The sequence below is a fragment of the Leopardus geoffroyi genome, chromosome C1, assembly GCF_018350155.1.
Source record: "Leopardus geoffroyi isolate Oge1 chromosome C1, O.geoffroyi_Oge1_pat1.0, whole genome shotgun sequence".
Taxonomy (NCBI): domain Eukaryota; kingdom Metazoa; phylum Chordata; class Mammalia; order Carnivora; family Felidae; genus Leopardus; species Leopardus geoffroyi.
In genome coordinates, this window is record NC_059328.1 from 173485568 (window position 1) to 173507052 (window position 21485).

General features: G+C 35.6%; 1 protein-coding gene across 3 annotated transcripts in view; it reads left to right on the forward strand.

Annotated features, from left to right (window-relative positions):
• Positions 1 to 21485, forward strand: part of FSIP2 (fibrous sheath interacting protein 2) — a 98173-nt gene that overhangs the window by 17775 nt on the left and 58913 nt on the right. For all 3 annotated transcript variants that reach the window (XM_045480444.1, XM_045480443.1, XM_045480442.1), the window contains 6 exons: positions 6017 to 6129; positions 6902 to 6944; positions 8240 to 8346; positions 11063 to 11126; positions 17180 to 17237; positions 21118 to 21154. In XM_045480444.1, coding sequence (XP_045336400.1) covers positions 6017 to 6129; positions 6902 to 6944; positions 8240 to 8346; positions 11063 to 11126; positions 17180 to 17237; positions 21118 to 21154 — 422 coding nt within the window. The remainder of the gene's footprint in view (positions 1 to 6016; positions 6130 to 6901; positions 6945 to 8239; positions 8347 to 11062; positions 11127 to 17179; positions 17238 to 21117; positions 21155 to 21485) is intronic.

Consider the following 21485-nt stretch of genomic DNA (forward strand, 5'->3'; position numbering starts at 1 on the left):
TTCAGAAGTTTTATCTCTGTGTTGTCTGACATTTTATTTCATTACTGATATATCCCATTGTGTGAATATACCACAATATATATATATTTCTCTTGATGGAAATTATATACATAATATTATATATATTTGTATTATATGTTACAGATACTATATTTATATATTATATTTATATAAATGTTTATATAAGTATAAAATCTAATGGTACTCATTGAAGAGATTCTCTAGGGGTTATATGCCTAGATATGGGATTTCTGCGTCATGTTTCCTTTCCTGAGAAATCATATTTTCAAATCTCTTGTCCATTTTCCTAAGGGGTTTTCTTTCTCCTGTGGATGTGAAAGATTTTTAAGCCATACTAGATAATTGTGTTAATATATATATATATATATATACACATTATAATGAATATCCTCTTCGAATTGTGATTTGTTTCTATCCTTTCTTTTTATCTTTTGATGTACAGAAGTTCTTAATTCAATATGGCTGATGTTAATCTTTTGTCTTATTTGTAGCAAATATTTCCAGTTTTGTTAATGACTTATTTAGCTGTTCTTTTTTTTTTTTTAAGTTTATTTATTTATTTGGAGAGTGGGGAGTAGAGAGAAGAAGAGAAAGAATCCCACGCAGTTTCTGTGCTGTCAGCATGGAGCCTGATGCAGGGTTTGATCTCAGGAAGCATGAGATCATGACCTGAGGCCAAAGTCAAGAGTCACACATTCAATTGACTGAGCCACCCACGCACAACAGTTTTTCTTATTAAACATTTCAAACATAAATAAAAACCAGCAGAACCCATATGGTGCCTCCATCTGACTTGTTTCACTTAGCATAATACCTTTTCTATCTATAAAATCATGTCATTCACAAATAGTGGCAATTTTACTCTACCTTCCAATTTGGATGACTTTTGTTTCTTTTTTTTTTTTTTTTTTTTTTTTTTTTGCTTAATTGGAGTCCCAGAAGGTCCCTTAAGCTACCCATCAGTCTCTTAATCTATTTTTTTTTTCAACGTTTATTTATTTTTGGGACAGAGAGAGACAGAGCATGAACGGGGGCGGGGCAGAGAGAGAGGGAGACACAGAATCGGAAACAGGCTCCAGGCTCTGAGCCATCAGCCCAGAGCCTGACGCGGGGCTTGAACTCACGGACTGCGAGATCGTGACCTGGTTGAAGTCGGACGCTTAACCGACTGCGCCACCCAGGCGCCCCACTTAATCTATTTTTTTTAAATTCTTTTCCAGGTGCCTGGGTGGCTCAGTTGGTTAAGCATCCATCTTTGGCTCAGGTCATGATCTCATGGTTTGCAGGTCTGAGCCCTGCATTGGGCTCTGTGCTGATAGCTCAGAGCCTGGAACCTGCTTCAGATTCTCTGTCTCCCTCTCTCTCTGTCCCTCTCCTGCTCATGCTCTGTCTCTCTCCCTCTCAAAAATAAATAAATATTATATATATATATATATATATATATATATAAATTATTTTATTTATCTCTTTTTGGGTGAGTTCCACTGCACTCAATTCCAGATCACTAGCCCTTTCTTCGGTTCCACCCATTCTGCTGTTGAACCCCTATAGTATCTTTTTCAGTTCAGTTATTTTATTCTTTAGCTCTATGACTTATGTTTCACACTGTCTTATATTTTGTCTTTGTTGATCTTCCTGTGTTCATCCATTCATCTCTCAAGATCTGTGAGCATCTTTATGATGATTACTTTGAACTTTTTATCAGGTAAATTACTTATCACTTTTTCATTAAAGTTTTCTTTGGGAGTTTTTCTTGTTCTTTCATTTGGAACACATTCCCCTGTTTCCTCATTTTGCTTGTTTTTTGTTTTTTGTTTTTTATGTATTAGGCAAAACAGCTATCTCTCCCAGTCTTAAGGGAGTGATCAAAAGAAGACCGGGTGTGTGTTTCACTTGTCTGTGCAGCATCCTGCCAAGAATTGGCTCTCCGATTGTTTCAGTCCCATGGGGCCCCAAAACACAAGGACCCCTGGCCACTAGAGCCAGGCAATCAAAAGGTATCCCTTGTGAACTGTGTGTACCTGCTGGCTTTGATAGGGCCACAGGGGAGGGGTTGGGGCAGGTAAGCCCACCCACTGGCTTCAGTGGGGCAGGGCCACAGGAGTTTGCAGGGGTAAGGCAAGCAGAATTAGCAGGGTAGAGAGAGTACAAAAATGGCACCTGGCAGTGCCAACACTTGCCAAGATAGGAGACTATAAAAATGGGAACAATCAGCACCTCCTTCCCTGGAGAGAGTTGGAACAAACTTCTACCCTTCCAGAAGATGCTTTAAGAATAGCCAGTGGATCTTCTTCGTGTATAGTCTACATGCTTTTCAGCCTGCTGTACTTGTGCTGGGTCTTAGGGTGAGTAGTCTGTGTACAAACCCTTTAGGAACAGAATCTTATTTCCTAATGCCCTTTGAGTTTCCTGGATATAAGCTATGTTGATATTTTGTTTTGTTTTGTGTTTTTTTAAGTAGGCTCCATGACCCGTGCAGGACCCAGCATAGGGCTTGAAATCACAACCTTGAGATCAAGACACAAGCTGAGATCAAGAATCAGACATTTAGGGGCGCCTGGGTGGCGCAGTCGGTTGAGCGTCCGACTTCAGCCAGGTCACGATCTCGCGGTCCGTGAGTTCGAGCCCCGCCTCAGGCTCTGGGCTGATGGCTCAGAGCCTGGAGCCTGTTTCCGATTCTGTGTCTCCCTCTCTCTCTGCCCCGCCCCCGTTCATGCTCTGTCTCTCCCTGTCCCAAAAATAAATAAACGTTGAAAAAAAAAAAATTAAAAAAAAAAGAATCAGACATTTAACTGACTGAGCTACCCATGCTCCCTCATAGTGATTTTTAAAGCCAGATGTTTGGAGGCTCATCTCTCCAGTGCAGGTCCCAAGGGCTAGGGAGCTCAAACTGCTTGCTTCTCAGGGATATGCTCCATATTTGTGAATCCCTCTCACAGGTCGGTTGTCATACCGCAGGTGGGGTTTTTGGCTAGACCACACCTCTGCATGGTGTATCTCTTTCCCAAGCAGATGTGGCCTTTTTATCTTTTGTTGTGGAGGAACTGCTCAGCTAGCATTCAGGGCTTTTTCAGAGTAATTTGTTGTGTATGTAGCTGGAGATTGGTGGGTCTACGGAAGGAGGTGAGGTCAGGGTCTTCTTATGCTGCCATCTTGCAGGTTCAATTTCTCTAGCAAGACTGATTCATAGATGGTGGTGTGCCTTTCCATCAAGAGGCATATAATATCTCATTTCCTTTCTCTTTGTAATGTTAGCAGCCATTTATGTTCAAGGCCTAGATCTATGAATTAATTAAGGGTTTCAAGTTGGGATAACTTAATTCTATCATTCTTTCTTCTTAGATTAATTGGAAAAGTTGTATTAAAAGAAATTTCCTCTTGGGGCGCCTGGGTGGCTCAGTCAGTTGAGCGGCCGACTTCGGCTCAGGTCATGATCTCGCGGTCCGTGAGTTCGAGCCCCGCATTGGGCTCTGTGCTGACAGCTCAGAGCCTGGAGCCTGTTTCGGATTCTGTGTCTCCCTCTCTCTGACCCTCCCCCGTTCATGCTCTGTCTCTCTCTGTCTCAAAAATAAGTAAACATTAAAAAAAAATTAAAAAAGAAATTTCCTCTTAACTACTATTTGGTTACAGTGTGGTATAGGATACTTCGGAAAAGCAGATTGAAGCTTAACATTTTACAATCATTTATTAGTTTTCAAAGTAGTAAATTGTTTCAGTAGCATCCTTCAACAGTGAGTAATTAGGTTTGTTTTTTTCATTGTGAATTTACAGATTTAAATAAATTTAATGTACTTCAATATAATTATGTTAATGTGTTTATTAATGCTAAAAGGGTGATAGTTCCTGCCAGTGGGATCTCCCGTTAGTATAACTCTTGAGTCCTTTGTGACATAACCCTAATGATTTTTTATAGCTTCCTTGCTATCTGGGAAGACAGGATTATTCAAGCTTATTTTGTACACATTTAATTGCTTCAACATCATTGAGTTTCACTGGCATCTTTTAAATGATAAAGTGAACATATATAGATGATAGACAGATAGATGATAGATACATAGATAGATAGATAGATACATAGATACATAGACAGATAGAAAGATAGACCTATTTCTGGACAGTCTCCTGTTTTATTTATCTATTTGTTCTTACATGAATACAGTGTTCTCAATTACTATAGCTTTATAATAAGTCTTCAAATTTGGTAGTTTGAGTTCTCTAATATTTGTGGTTCTTCTAGATTGACTGTCTTGTGGTAGGGCCTTTACTTCTCCATATAAATTTCAGAAACAGCTTTCCAGTTTCTACAATATAGTCTGTTGGGATTTTATTTGGGCTCACCTTTCATTTCTTTTTCTTCCTGGCTAGCACCTCCAGGATAGTATTGAAAAAAATGGTGATTGTGTACATATTAATCTTGTTCCAAAATTTAAGGGGACATGATCAATATAGAGTGTCAGCTCTAGAGATTTGAAGATAGCTTTTATCACAGGAAGGACATATCCTCATATTGCTAGTTCACTAAGAGGTTTGATCATGAATGGCTATTAAACTTTATCATTTTTCCCTGCATCTTTGTGATAATCATCTAAATTTTCTCCTTATTTCTTTTAAAGTTGTGAATAACTTTGACTTATTTTTAATGTTATATGTTAAACCAGTCCCACATTCTTGGGATTAACGTTACTCATTCATCATGCGTTATCTTTATCATATATTGTTAGATTCAATATATTTCATTTATAATTTTTGCAACTTTGTTCATGTGGGATGGTGACTGAGGTTTTCTTTTCTTGTAATGTCTTTTAATGAATTTGGTATTAGAGTGATTTTGGTCTCAAAATATGAGTTGTGAGAGTGGAAGTATTCCTCTTTAATTTTCTGGAAGAGTTTGTGTATAATTAGTGTAATTTCTTCTTTAGATATTTGGTATAGTTCAGAAATGAAGTCAATTGAGCCTGGAGTTTTCTTTGTGTATATGTTTTTAACTACATATTCGATTTCTTTAATAGATATGTAGTTCTTCATATCATCTATTCATAAATGAGATTAGTTTGTGTTTTTCAAGAAATTTGTCCTTTGTATATAAATTTTTAAACCTACTACCATACACTTATCATAATATTCCTTTATTATTATTTTTTAGTATTATCTAGATAGACTTTTGTTGTGCTATTATCTCTAATTTTCCTGATGCTACAAATTTGTGCTTTTTCTTGGTAATCTGGCTTATCACTTTTATTGAACTTTTCAAAGAATTAGCTGTTTCATTATTTTCTTCCTTTTTTTTTTATTTCTTTGATATTCACTTCAATCTCTACTATTTTCTTTCTTCTGCTTACTAAATATTGACAAGGAGCTGGAAGAATTGAAACTCTGATACACTGCTGAATGGCTTGTAAAATGGTATGGCAACTTTGGAAAACAGTGTGTTGTTTTGTAAAAGTTAAACATATACCCACTGTATGATCCAGTCGTTCCACTAATAGATATTTACCCCATAGAAATGAAAACAAAGTGACTTGTACACGAATTCTCATAAAAGTTCATTTGTGAGAGGCCAAAATGGAAACAACCCAAATAACAGGTAAATGAATAAAAACTGTGGCGTATCCATATAATGAAGCACTTCTCAGAAATAAAAAGGAACAAATTATTAAAATATGTGAAACCATTATACTGAGTAAAAGAAGCTAGGCAAAAAAAGAGTACATATTATATGATTCCATCCATATAAAAGTCTAGAAAATTCAAGCTAATCTTGTGTGAGAAGTATAGAGTGGTGTTGTCAGGATGGGAGGAGAAAGATAGATGGATTACAAAGGTGGATGAAAAAAACTTTTAAAAGTATTAGAAAAGTTATTTGATTGCAGTGATAGTTGTAGACATATTTTAAAGTTGAAATATTTTCAGTTTAAATGAGTATAGTTTATTATACTTCAATAGATTGTTAAAATAAAACAATTATGGTTTTTCTCTCTCATTTATTTACTTTTAGGGCCTGCAGCAAATGCCATTTATCAATCTCTAAGTAATACAAAGAATGTCGTCAAAAAATCAGCAACTTTAGTTGGCCAGTCAGATGTACAAGTTAATAGTACTGAACAAAAGGTATAAAATTATGTCTCAAACTTCTGTATGATGATCACTTATCTAGTTAATTTTTCACTTCTATGATCTCTTTCACTAGCATGATACCAATTGGTTAGGGATATTAGGGTCTATTCATGAGGCCAGATATCTTTCCTTGGGCGTATTGAGTCACTATGTAATTTAACAGTAGTAACTAATCCAAACATTTAGCAATTACAATGATAATAATAGTTAAAACGTATTCACTGTTGGCCAAGCCCTGTGCTAAACCAGAAGGAAGGGAAAATGAAGAAATTTGGGACACATAAGATATAAAGATGAATAAAACATAATCAATTCTCTTGAGGACTCATTGCCTAATAGGACAGACAGACTCAAAAATGTTATCACAAGAAAATGATGTTCTCAAAATCAAAGAGAACTGTATTTAATTAAGCTGTAGGCTGGATTGGAATAGGTTACATTGTATTTCCCTGAAATAGACGGAATGACTCTAAACTTTGTAAAACCAACCATTGAATGGATTATTAAACAAAATATGGAATACTAGAAGAGGAACAATTTTGTACACTGCTACATATTGAACTCAATTTTAAACTAGTTAAATTTGAGATCCCTATAGAAAGTATTCCAGGAGGTTGTTAATATATATTTTCCTGAGACAATTTTCATGTGAGATTAGGGGATAAAAGAGAGAGAAACTATATTAATTTGGTTGATTGATAGTGACAAAATTTCTTTTATAACTGCAGTTACTAATGAATGTTTTTCTCTTTAATGTACCATGTAGAAAGATGGAGTAACTAGAAAATCAAATACTTCTGATGATAGAGGTGAGAAAATGAAAAACAGTCATACTTGTTATATTGTTAATTTCATAATCATGACTATATATATATATACAGTTTCATAATCATGACTATATGTATATATATATTTTATATATATATATACACACTATATATATATATATATACACACACTATATATATATATATATATATATATATATATATATATACAGTTTTTCAATTTGTTTTGCTGATTATAACAATCATGGTTATTTTGGATAATAAAAAATGGTAAAAAAATTGTTTATGAATATAGATATAATTAGCTCACATGTCAGTGCTTGCTTGATGAGTATGGCTTTTGAACTTTGCTAAGTACGGAAAAGTTAGGGTCCCTGCTGTGGCTGTTTATAGTGATGGAGTACATTACTCACATATGTGACTCAGTAAGTTACAGTACAGAGAACTGTCTCTGGAAGGGCCCCACACTCCACTGTCATCAATTCTCCATAAACAATACATTGTATTTCTCATTTCCCCTTCAGTAGACTATACAATAGCTAAATTTCCCCATACCTTGTTAGAATTCTGGAAGGCACTAAAAATACTCATATGCATATCCTACATATACATAAAGAAAATATTAGGCACCTCCATTCAGTAGCCAATGATCACTTCAAATTCTATAGAATATCAAACTCATCATCTTCCTGATCCTTCTTCTGTTTCACCTAGGCACAAAATGTTAATTATTCTTTGACTCTTCTTTATTGTATTTTGCATCCCAAGGTTGCTACTTTCTTTCTAATCTACCCCCTTAATATCTTTTGCCCTTTCCTCTCTTTTCATTCCCACAGCTTCTACCTTGTTTCTTTCATCCTTGTCTATTTCAGTACCTTCCCCCATTCTCCTCCTCCTCTTTTTAATCCCCATAAATATTGCTGTGAAAGCAATCTTCCTAAAACACAGCTTTGGTTATTCCCTTATCCAAGTAGTGAGTGGTTTTTGATTGCAGACTGAATGAAAAGAAAGCAGTTAATTCTGGCAGTGGTCTGTGTTTAATTATAGGGACTAAGCTAGCATAATATTAAATAAATTAGGATCAGAGGTTAAGGATTTCAGACTTGTCTCTAAAGGCAATAATGAACCATTTGAAATTTGTAGCCAGTGAACACTAAAAACAGGTCATGTAATTCCTGGAGATACTTCTTTACCTCAAATAAATCCCTGATTGGTTTAAGCTCAGCAGAGGGAACATTGGATCAAATCTATTCATCAGCATTCACCCTTGTTCCAGAAATATGATCTTCTCATATGTAAAATTAATCTTTCTCTAGGAGCTGTAAACATCTCAACTCAAAATTCAATTATTTCAGCTCAAACTTCACCCACAAGAAATTGTCCAAGATCTTCACAGTCTTACTTGGATCCTCCAAAAAATAAGGTATATAATATTTCTTTTTGCCCCCAAAGGCAGGCAGAATTAATGAAGTACATTCTTATGATCAGCATGAGTATAAAAATTTTCATTCATGAAGTGGCCATACAAAACCGCTTCATTCCCTGAAATTAGTCATACCATAACAAAATTTTAACATCCCTACGATAATCTTCCTAAATATAGGCTACAACTTTGTAGTTCACAGTGCATACCTGCAGCCTTCAGAGGAAGTATTAATTTGGCTTTCTTTGGTTGGGCTTCTACTAATACAGATGTATGGTTCAGAGGTAGTCATATTCTCTCTTCCCTTTGTTTTTGACTAGCCATCAGTTACCTGCTTTTGGAAAGTTACCATCATAAATTCAAGGTGTGTCTTCTGATACACATTACATTTTTTTGTGTGAGTTACCAACTGGTTTTAGGAGTCAAAACCACATCCCATTACCAGCACAGTGTTAACTGCTTCACCTGTACTGAAGAGTTAACTTGGTTTGAAAATTGAGTGGCGCCTGGGTGGCTCAGTCGGTTGAGCGTCCGACTTCAGCTCAGGTCACGATCTCGCGGTCCGCGAGTTCGAGCCCCGCGTCGGGCTCTGGGCTGATGGCTCAGAGCCTGGAGCCTGCTTCCGATTCTGTGTCTCCCTCTCTCTCTTCCCCTCCCCCGTTCATGCTGTGTCTCTCTCTGTCTCAAAAATAAACGTTAAAAAAATTTTTTTTAAGAAAATGGAAATTAACTGTTTTTCCCAAATGAATTTGTACTTGAATAGGGTAGGAAGTGGCATCATTTTCTGTTTCTTATAATGCATAACAATTGACAAACTACACATAACTTCTAAGATGTATGTTTACCATAAAATGCTTTTCTATAGTGCAGCTTTGTTACAAACATTTTACAGTTCAGCATTTTACTATGTCAATATCCACTTTAAGTATGCTAAGAGCCAAAAAAGAAATTTCTTAACAACTTTGACATTTAAAATTCTCAGATTGCCTAACAGATTCCAAAGGCCATGTCTTTTACTAAAAACGAACAAACAAAAACTCCTGTAAAAACAACCTAAAGTTTATTACTGACCTTTTTTGGTTAATGTGCATATTATTAAATTTGCCATCCATATTGATCTCAAATGAGTACCAAATGTCCACAAATTCCTAATTTATTATGAGGAAAAGCCTGACTGTTTTATTATGCTAAGTATTACACTCTGTTTCCAACATGTTATACGTAGCCTACCACTGTCATAAAATATATTTTTTGTGACCTATGTTCAACTCTCAGATCTGGTGGGCAAAAAAAGAAGGCTGTTTCACTTGATTTACCTCCTTGAGCAGATTGAGTTCTTGAGCAAGTCTAGAGAACCACATCCCTCTGTAATCAGAGAACCTGTTATCTGCTTTCCACCTCTAAAACTTCTATTGTAGCTTTGTCAAAAAAGCAAAATGAGGTGCCTGGGTGGCTCAGTTGGTTAGTCGTCTGACTTCAGATCAGGTCATGATCCCGTATTTGTGAGTTCAAGCCCCGTGTTTGGCTCTGTGCTGACAGCTTGGACCTGGAGCCTGCTTCAGATTCTGTGTCTCCCTCTCTCTGCCCCTCCCCAACTTGCACTCTGTCTTCTCTCTCAAAAAAAAAAAAAAAAAAAAAAAAAAAAAATAGGGGCGCCTGGGTGGCGCAGTCGGTTAAGCGTCCGACTTCAGCCAGGTCATGATCTCGTGGTCCGTGAGTTCGAGCCCCGCATCGGGCTCTGGGCTGATGGCTCAGAGCCTGGAGCCTGTTTCCGATTCTGTGTCTCCCTCTCTCTCTGCCCCTCCCCCGTTCATGCTCTGTCTCTCTCTGTCCGAAAATAAATAAACGTTGAAAAAAAAAATACTTAAAACATTTTTTTAAAAAGCACACCTATTCTTTTATCCCACTGAGTTGATTAACATATTTACCAATCAGTGTATTCCAAAGATAGTTCATTTTAGGATGCTAGTGAATATCACTGTCAGAAAAGAGTTAAAGCAGGCTTGAGACTTGTGTCTTTAGAAGGGCCTGTTTGCAAGGTTACCCCTTTTGGCTAGCATTGGGAAGTTGACTTTTCCCAAGTCCTGAAGTAATATGGAACTTTCTGTAGCTGAATGGATGGTGCACTGTACTGCAAATAATGTGATTTTTGCTGAACATCTGATTTCCTTTTAAGAGGCTGGAATTTTGATGTGCACTAAGGCACAGGGTGTCCTCATGACCAGCCTTCAATAAAAACCTTTGAGTGCTGAGTTTCTAATGGATTTCCCATGGTAAAAACATTGTACATGTTACTGAATTTTTTTTTTAATTGCTGGAGAAAAGAGCATGCACAGAGAAGGGAGAGAGCATAAGAAAAACCGCGCATGGAGTTTTCAAGACTCGGCCTGCGCCTTTTCCCCTTTCTTTATCCTATAGTGTATTCTTTTACTATAATAAATCTTAGACGTGAGTACAACTATATTCTGAGTCCCATGAGCCTTAGAAAATCACCAAATGTGTGGGCAGTCTTGTGTATCTCCCATGATACAACTATGAACTTTTAAATTATGTAAATATCACAAAATGTGTGCAGTTCTTAAAAACTGACATTTAAGGGAAATTCTCAGAATCTTAAATTTCTGTATATATATAAAAATATATATAATAGTTGATGTTCAAATCATGGAGGGGGAAATCTTTTGAGGATGTTTGTTTTGTTGTTTGGATTATATAGAAGGAGATAAATGCTGAATGGAATGAACGATCAAACAAGAGATCAAGCTACTTCTGTGAATCAGGTAAACATCAGTAACAGCTACTGAGTAAGTTATGAGATCTATTAATTCATTCTTTTAACTAACATTTATTGAAGTCCTGCTTCATGCCTGGTATGGTGCTACATATTCCTGGAATGTTTGGTACAAATTACTGGAAAAATACTTAACCTCGCCCTGGCTCTCTTAGTAAGAAAAACAATTTTTAAACTACGGATTCAATTAAATATGAAACTATTCATATTTTCTGTCTCTTTTATCCATCTACATTTTCAAACTTCTTGGCATAAAGTTACCATATGTCCTACCCATATGGATTAGATTATTGAAAGGCAGTGTAGCATAATGGGTAGGAACATATAATCTGATCCAAATATTTAAGTTGAATCCACACTCCAACACTTAAAATTTATGTTTGGGCAAGTTACTTAACTTCTCTGTTCTTTGTTTTTTCCAACTATAACATGAGAATGTTACCTAACACAAGTTACCTAACACAAGTTCGCTGACCACCGCTGGAAAAATCAATAATCAAGAGAGGAGTTTTGATTGGAAAGGAATTTGAGCTTTATTCAAGAGGCTGGCAACCTGGAGAGAGATGTACTCTTGTCCAAGGTTTTTGCTTAGTCAACAGATTTTTAAAGGGGTTTAGTCAGTTAAGGTAAATGCAGTGGTCTGTGACATTTCTGGATTACCTTGCACACTCGATGGCACCAGTTATCTCAGAGCTTGGAGGTTGTTCAAGTTCTAGTTCCTTAGTGCCCAGGATGAGGGCTGTGCAAGAAGGTCCAGTTCCTTGGTATCCAGGGGTTGTGCAAGATTACTCTGTTCTTTCTGCATAGGAGGGCAAGTTCTACTGATGTGCAAAGGGAGGACAATAAAGTTATTTGTGTGACCTCGCAAAAGAAAAATATTTTGCTAAAAGATTGCTGGGCCAATCAAAAAGCTAAAGTGGCTTCAAACAGACTTCTGGCCTCTGTGGCCTGGGAACGTTCAGGTCCTTCATTTCCCCCATGGCCAGTGGTCTGCAAATCTCAAAGAAAGCAAATTAGTTCTGCTACAGATCGAGGGTCAGGAAGCAAGGAGTGTGTTAACTTGAAGCAAGTTAACCCTTAGGACTGGCTGGAGTATTGTTACAAGAACAGGAATTGTACATCATTCATACAATTCCTATGGCAATTCAGTAAGTTAATATTTGTAAAAGTGCTTAGAACAGTGTGTGGCACTTGATTTGTGATATGTAAGATTTTGAAATGTACTGCAAAACTTTATATGCAATATTTTCATTTTTTTCTAATTCATATCTATATTCTAATTGTCTTATTTTGTATTTGTGAATTCATCTTAAAATTTTAAGTATATTGGATTTCTAGGTTCCTTTTTGTTATTTATTTCCAATTTAATTGCTTTGCAGACTGAGATCATGGCCTTATTGTACCAGCTTTTTCTTTTTCTTTTTTTTTTTTTCTTTGTTTATTTATTTTTTTTGAGAGAGAGAGAGAGACAGAGCATGAACAGGGGAGGGTCAGAGAGAGAGGGAGACACAGAAGCTGAAACAGGCTCCAGGCTCTGAGCTGTCAGCACAGAGCCCGACGCGGGGCTCGAACTCACGGACTGTGAGATCATGACCTGAGCTGAAGTCTGATGCTTAACCGACCAAGCCACCCAGGCACCCCTGTACCAGCTTTTTCAAATATCTGCAGGATTTCTTTACTGGCTTAGCACACGCGATTAGTTTTGAAGAGTTGTGTATGGTTGAAAACAATAAATATCAATTTGGTAGTACCATGTTCTAAATATTTCCGTTCAATCAAGATGTTTAATTGTGTAGTTCAAAAAATCTATATACTTTTATTTACTCTGTTCTAAAAATCATTGGAATTGGACATCTGTGTGGTTCAGTAGGTTAAGTGTCCAACCCTTGATCGAGGTTAGTTATTAGGCACATCAAGGACTATCTTGATGAATTGAGGGTTTTTTTTTAAGCTTTTATTTAAATTCCAGTTAGTTAACATACAGTGTAATATTCGTTTCAGGTGTAGAATTGAGTTTTTTATTATTGTGTATGGTTTTTACCAGAAGTGATGCTTTTTGTCTCAAATTTAGTAGGTCTGATACTAATATAGCAACATTAGCTTTCAGTCTTAGTATATTTTATGGATAGATGTGGCTTTTGTAAACACTCTATCCTTGCATCTTGTTTCATTTTTATGGAGTCTTAGAATTTGACTTTTAACTGAATGTAAGCCACTTACATTTTGTTAATTACAACCTTTGGAAGATTTTTACTGCCATATTGGTGTTTTGCTTTGTTCTGCTTTTTGATATTTTCTTTTAATTTCTCCTTTCTTGCTTTCTTTCAGAGTATTAAATTTGCTCTGATATTCTCTTTTAATTTATTAAACTTATTTTTTAATCCAGTTTTCCCTCTACAGTTTTAGGAATCGTATGCTATGTATATTCCTTTTGACAATTACCTTTGAATTTTAACAAGTATACTTAAAGTCAAAGTTAGAGTAATTTACTTCTAAATCACTATCTCACATTTAACCAGTTATTTAGTTTTGATTTTTATTACCATCTAAATTAAAATTCTGTTTTTATACATCCAGGTTTTGTTTATATTTTTCCATGTTTACCAATATTTTTTTGTTGTTGTTCACCATTCCTTTTTGCATTTTGTCTTTTACGTCCTTTACAGAATCACCTTCATTCTTCCTAAAGTAAATCCATTCTTCAGAAATGTCATTAGTGAATGTATTTTGGGAATAAATCCTCAGATTTTATTTGATAAAACTCTCCTTATTTTACCCATGTTCTGGGATATAATTATGGCTGGATATACAAGTTATTAAGAACAGTTATTTTTCTCTTAGCACTTTGAAGATACTGTTTTACTTAAATGTTCTACTTTTTCTGTACTCAATAATTCTTGTGTAAATGATTCTTCCCCTCCCCTCCATACACACCTCAGTCTGCTTTTAAGGTCTTGCCTTTGTTTTTCGTTAGTATCACCATAGTGAACAGGTCTGGACAAGTTTCAGCTATTTTTCTCTCCTATATTGCTTCTCTCCACTTTATTATTTTCTTCTAAAACTCCAGGTATATATATGTTAGATATCTTCTTTTTCTTCTACATCCTTTAACAACTATCATATTTTCCATCTCTCTGGTGCTGCATTCTGGTTAATTTCTTCCAATTTGTCCTCCAAATCACCAATTCTTTCTCCAGTTTATCTAATTTACTATTTTATCAATTCCATGCACTTTGAAATTTTTCTGGTTAAACATTATATATATATATATATATATATTATATATATATATATATATATCTGAGTAGATATTTTTCAAATTTGACTTGACTTTTTTGATAGGTTCTTGTCCCATTCCTGTATTTTCCAATTCCATCTTTATATATTTTAACAGATAAAATTCACTTTTTAAATATTCTATATCTAGTAATTCAAATATTTTAAAACATTGATGTCTATGCCTAATGCTATTTTTTCTGCACTCATGGTGTTTCTTCATATTTGTCTGTGTGTGTAGTGTGTGTGTGTGTGTGTGTGTGTGTACAGGGCATTATTATATATGTGAGCTCATTTTTTAAATTTATTATTATGTTTTAAATGTTTATTTATTTTGAGAGATAGCAAGCATGAGCAGAGGAGGGGCAGAGAGAGAGAGAGAGAGAATCCCAGGCAGGGCTCAAACTCAGGAACTGTGAGATCATGACCTGAGCTGAAATCAAGAATCAGCTGTTAACCAACTGAGCCACGCAGGTGCTCCATGAGTTCACTTTTAAATTTTATTATTTATTTTTGAGGAAGACAGAGAGAGTGCATGCAGGGAAGGGGCAGAGGGAAAGAAGGAATCTCAAGCAGGCTCAGCATTGTCCACACAGAGCCGGACATGGGGTTCAAACTCATGAAACTGTGAAATCACAACCTGAGCCGAAATCGAGTCAGACGCTTAACCGACTGAGCCACCCAGGTGTCCCTATCTGTGAGCTCATATCTGGCAGAAATGTATCATTGGGAATTCCATATTTGGATAGTATATATTGCTCTATAGAATCAAATTAGACACATTAAATATGTATACTTCTTTGATCACCAGTTATGGTTCAATAAAGCAGTTAAAATTTTACCATATGCTTCTGGTAGGCATCTGGGAGAGATATCGATACAGGTTTATTTTAATTTTTATGGAATATACAGTATATTTGAACCTCAAAGTTATATAAGAATTAATCATCACAGATTATCTCTTAAGAGATATTTTTGGGGCACCCGAGTGGCTCAGTAGGTTAAGTGACTGACTTCGGCTCAGGTCATAATCTCACAGCTTATGGGGTCGAGCCCCGCGTCGTGCTCTGTGCTGACAGCTGGGAGCCTGGAGTCAGCTTCAGATTCTGTGTCTCACTCTCTCTTCCCCTCCCCTGCTTGCTCTCTCTCTCTCTCTCCCTCTCTCAAAAATAAAATAAACATTAAAAAATTTTTTAAAAAAGAGATTTTTATTTTTTCCTCTTCCTTTATCCAAGGCTGAAGCCAAGACATAATTTATTTGTGCTGCTACCTCTGTGGCATGAGTTTACGTTTAAAGACATCTCTTCTACCAAGGGTATAGCTCTTTGGGATCCAGTACATTTTTAGAGGCTCTTAGTTTTGATTCTCCACCTTGTTTGCAGGTATTGCCGAGTCTCATAAGGAAGGCATCAGCTTTAACACTTGCTTACCCTTCTAGATTTGTGCTACCCCAAATTTTTTGCTTGATTGTTTTTAAGAGGTTGGTTTCAATGTTTTATATAGAATTTTAGGCAATTTTTTTTAAATTTCTAACTCCCACATATTAATGGAAACCACAGAAAAGGTTTTTTTTTTGTTTTGTTTTCTATTTTGTTTTTAAAATAGTACTGTCCCCAAAAATAAATAAACGTTGAAAAAAAAAATTTAAATAAATAAATAAATAAATAAAATAGTACTGTCTTCACACTTAATTTCCCAGTTACTCACTCTTAATTCCAGTTACTTCTCCAAACCTAGCATACACAAAAACATACCCACAAAAACAAACCCCAAAAAGGTTCATGAGATTTAAATAAGACTTTTTCATGCACATGATTAGTACCTATTGATTACTCATTTATTAGAAGAAACAAGAGTTACCATTTAAACTTGACTTTGAACTGGTTCTAATTACTGATAATAGTTTCTGAAATCAGGGCATCCTTTTTGTCTACATCTTTTATTCATTTTTTTTTTTTTTGCATAGTTGACATATACCAATCCAGCATGCCTGTAGAGATGTACTGCACAGACTTCCTATATCACTTATATATAAAGTATTTACTAAAACCCAGTAGTAGAATCATGCTGGATTATGTACAAAGCAAGTTAGCTAATATTCAAGCAGGAGGAGATTAATGGCAGATAAACCAATGAATAAATGGTGAGGAGCATATTAATCAAATAATGCACTCAACAAATAAATGTTACTGTATACTGTGTGTTAAGTGCTGAGGATATAGTGGTAAATTTATGTCATAGTCAGGAAGACAGAAGAGTAAACATTTAATTATGATATAACATAATGAGTTTTATAATAGAAACATGTGTAGAATGCTTTAGGAGCACTGAAGAAAGATATTTATTTATTTACTTAGTCAAGGGTTTCTAGTGGAATTAACACAAACTGAATGAAGCCTAAAAGACGAGAAGTTAAAAGAAGGCGTAGGGTGCTTGAGACAAAGGAAATGGCAAAAACAAAGGCCCAGAGGCATGGAAAACATGTTACTCAGTAAACTATGTTATTCTGTGTTTCTGGACTATAGAACATACATGAATATATAGAGGCTAACCAGAGTAGACACTACAGAGTTAAGTAAGAACATCAGATTGTATGGTATATTTTATGTCTTACTAAGGAATTTGGACTTCATTGTGGAGAGTGTCTGGAGGTTTTTAAACAAAACAGTCCGAGAGAATAAAGATCTACTAGAGGATATTAATTTCCACTTTACAAGTTTCTGGGGAAGAATACAAACTAACCAATTTTCTTTTTCTAATAATTAGGACCTCAGGTTCATGCCAGATCCAAGGGTACTTTCCCTTGTCGTATTTTCACAAATACGTAAGTATGTAAGAAAATTAGTGTATGATTATAAATTAATACTTTAATAATCACGAGTGCTATTCAAAAGCAAATGATTACATGTAACCTTCCAGTAGTTCTACTGAAAACTTCTGTCTTTTGCAAACTCTCAGCACTAAGCGTAAACTGTAAAGCAGACACAGCCAATGTTCTTCCTCTTCCTTTTCTGTTTCCTTATCCCCAGTGTGGTTCTACACTTCCACTATATTCAGAGCCTTCGTGCACCTTTCAAGTATATCCTACATTAACTCCCCCACTACAGATTTCCAGGATCTAAACCTGTTTCTTTGCTTTTATTCCCTTTGAAGCATTTACCATTTCTTGGCTTTTTGAGATTGTTGGCTTCCTAAGGATGGTAAATTAGTTTATTCCCAAGTATTAGCTTCATCAGTTATTCTTCTCCTAAAGGGTATTTGCAGTATAATCCCAAATAATAACCACTAACATTGGAAATTGCAAGTCTCTGGAGAAGAAATTTTGGGGGCCTGGGGGATTTCTATTCCTCAAACTCTGGTGGTCACCTATTCAGTAAGTGGTTATGTACGATCTTCTCAACTTTAGAAGAAAAACTATTATTTTAGGCCCGTATCATCACCTTTTTAAAAAAGTAGTATGCCAAAAAATGTCTAGCATATACTTTAGAAACCAAATCACTATGAAAATGGTTGGGTAAAGTTAAGTGATGTATGGCAATAGAGGGTGTCAAAATATTCAGATCAAGCTTCCTTGGAGGAAGGATCTTGATTTTAGGACTGATGTCAGTCTGACTGACTTACTGAGACTTCATAGGATATGTAGCACTGTAATAGATGCAGGAGGAAGAAAACTGACTAGTTCAGTTTAAAGCAATAGTATGGAGTGGAGGAATGATGATCATGTTTATATAATGACCATTTTTATTTTATTGAATAAATAATTTTTTATTTATTGAAAATATAAATACCTCTTCATTAAAAAGTTTGCAGGAGGTTCATAAATCTTAATTTTTGCCTTCTTATTTTCCCCACCCAAGATTACAGAACTACAGAATCATTTGAATCTTTCATAGTAAATATTTCGGCTACTCTTTCATTAAAAATCTTAGCCTGGCTAAGATGACTAACTCAGTGCATGGCCTGGAGCTTCTTTACCAGTTCCTCCCAAATTGACAGGAATACTCACGGCTGCATTACCCAGCCTAACCTCAGGTCAGAATACAAATAAAACACAACTAAAGATACTTTCTGGTCTGACTATGCCCATCCATCATACACATATCACATTCCTCTTGTTCTTTTTTTTTTTTTAATTTTTTTAAATGTTTATTTATGTTTGAGAGGTGGGGTGGAGCAGAAAAAGAGGGAGACACAGAATCCGAAGCAGGCTTCAGGCTCTGAGCTGTGAGCACAGAGCCTGATGCAGTGCTTGAACCCATGAACCATGAGATCATGACCTGAGCCGAAGTCAGATGCCTAATTGACTGAGCCACCCAGGTGTTCCATACATTCCTCTTGTTCTGATTTAACTCCAGATTTTGTAAGGCTTTACTATGGAATCATTATATCTGATCTACTGTCCACCTCCTCTCCCCTCCCTTTCTTCTATTGTTTAGTTCTAGTTTTTTTTCTAATGTCAATACAAAAGGCACAGAAAATTTTTATAAAATAGACATGGAAATTCAGGACCAAGAGAACGAAGACAAAGCAAAAATGTTTACTCCACGATAACGGGGGCTGGGGGGCAGTAAACAGAGTTACAATAACTGTGTACTGCACTTTGATAATGAGTAAGTTTTGCATTATTGGAATGGAAGATGTAAGGGGTAACAGAGTGAAGAAAGCAATAAGTCTGCAGTTGTGCGGACTGTGGTCAGGAATTTGTAGTTTATTTAATGGGTGGCACTCTGATGGTTTGGAGCGGGAAGTAATGGTCACATTAGTATGCATGATAGATAACTCTGACAGAATTATATAAGAAAAATTGAAGGCAAGAAACCAGGAACCAGTTCTCAAAGTCCATTAGTGGCATGCACTAATTTTGTATTAGATAGTAGGCCTAGATCCAAAAGACTTTAAATGGGAATTTATTTATCAAACATTTATTGAGAAGCTTCTATGTTCAAAACATAATGCTAAATGTTAGGCAGATACCACAATGAAGAAAACCATGCCCCTGTGTTTGGCAGGTGTTGCTTTTCAAGGATATCATGGAGCTGGAGAAAGGGGATAGAAATAGGGCAAGTTAAAATAGCACAGAGCTCACTGTTTTTATCTAGATCAACCATGTTTCTTGAATAAACATTCTCTGGCATGCTGAAAGCCTTTGGTTAATTTTCAGAGTTCAGAAAAATGAAAAAAAAAGACAATTACTATGAAATTGTAATTTTTTGTCAGTTTTTCATTACTTTTATAGAGGAGTAGATTTTAGAGCTTCTTACTCTGCCTTTTTCACTAATGTCATTCTTTATCTGGTTATTAAAATTGTTTGAAGTGTTCTTCATAAAACTTTATGTTATTTGGTTAATTTTATTCTTAGGTCTTTGCTGTTTGTTTGGATCCATATACATGCCTTTGGGACAGAAAGCCTGTTGGAGACAGTTATTAGTAAATAGGTTGGACTCCTTGAGTTCTATTTGGTCTCTACAGTATAATGTGAAGGGAACAGAAAAATGAATCTGGGAGAGCTAACTTGCAAAATATCTAAAAGAAGGAAACTATGCTTAGGTTGACCTGAGAAATCAGATCCTGAAGAAATAAAGAAGGCCAAAAGACATGTCACTGACATCAGCTTTCATTCTCCACGTTCCATGCCGCAAAAAAGGTTTTAGTCTAAGTATGGTTTTTACCAAGCCCAATTTCTGAGCTGAAACCAATGAAGGTGTTTTTTGGGGTGTTTTTTTGGTGTTTTTTTTTTTTTGGGAGGGTGAGGATGGGAGGGTTGGTTTGAATTTGGTTTTTGTTTTTTCTGCCAAGATTTAGGATGTAATTCCCAGTCTTGCTGTCTCTCATTGAATTTCAGACTTCAGGAAAAATTGAATTTTATAATGGATGGTACAGGCCTTCAAAACTGGAAAGGGGATGTCAATTTTCTTTTAAGAAAGTGGGAAGAGGGCCCATGTTGAAATATATGAGAATATCATATACCTGAATATAAGCAAAGAGCCCATGTTGAAATTTATGAAAGTATCATATGGTCTTAGAGCTTGTTTTATTAATGACTTGTTTTTCCTCTAATTTTAATTATTGTTATTTTACTTGTTATAATTCAGAAACTGTGTTTTCTATTTCATTAGTGTGTGATGATAAATAATTCTAATTAGAAAACATGATAGAATATTTTCATATATAGAAAAGGTCGACATCTAAGTTGGTATTCCATGGCTAGAAACTAATTATTTTAACACGTAGTTATTGAATAATCATTCACATATTCCCTTCCTGCTGTTTGATGAGAGCATAGAGTTGTCAGAAAGGTCTTCTCAAATACCTTGCCACCTTATGGTGCCTTTTAGTGAACAGAAAGGACAAGTCCCCTTCTCTCTCCAATTCTGTGTCTTCCTCCAGAGAGCCACAAAGCAGGCATGGCAAAGGAGGGTCAGAAGTAGAATTTTTAGATAAATGTATTTTTTATGCATCAGCTACAATTCTGTACTTTCAAGCAATAAAGTATGTGGGCCAGTATCAAAGGAGCAGGATAAATTGGAGAGAGGGGGAGGAGGTGACAAAAAATAAAGCTTATTCTTCCTTCTGAATTTCTATAGAAAAACTCTCAGATATAAAGATAAGACGCAGGTGATTAATGATTAGAAATTTTGGAAAAAGTTATATCAATTCTTGACCCTAGACAATAACTAAATGCTCAACCTTTCTTGACTTTACAGAGAACAGAGCTTCTTACAAAATTGCTGGCAAGAAAAAGTATGTATCATTGATGAACAGCATATTAATCATACTCTCTAATGTGCCATAATAGAAAAAAAACTGTGAATAAAATAATGAGGAATCACCTATTGATATTAATGTCTTCCTCTGCCTTTCTTTAAAGTTTACTTTCAGTTAATTCTTAAATTTTTCAGTGATCTAAAGTTCTTATCAAAAGATAATGTTGGCCCCTCAGAGAGAAGTTTCATGGGTATAGAAGTGTGTGGAATGACATTAAAGGACGTAGCCGTCATGACAGCAACAAATACCACAAACCTATTTTATCATGGGAAACCATTAGGTGACATGGCTTTGCAGACTTGGCTGG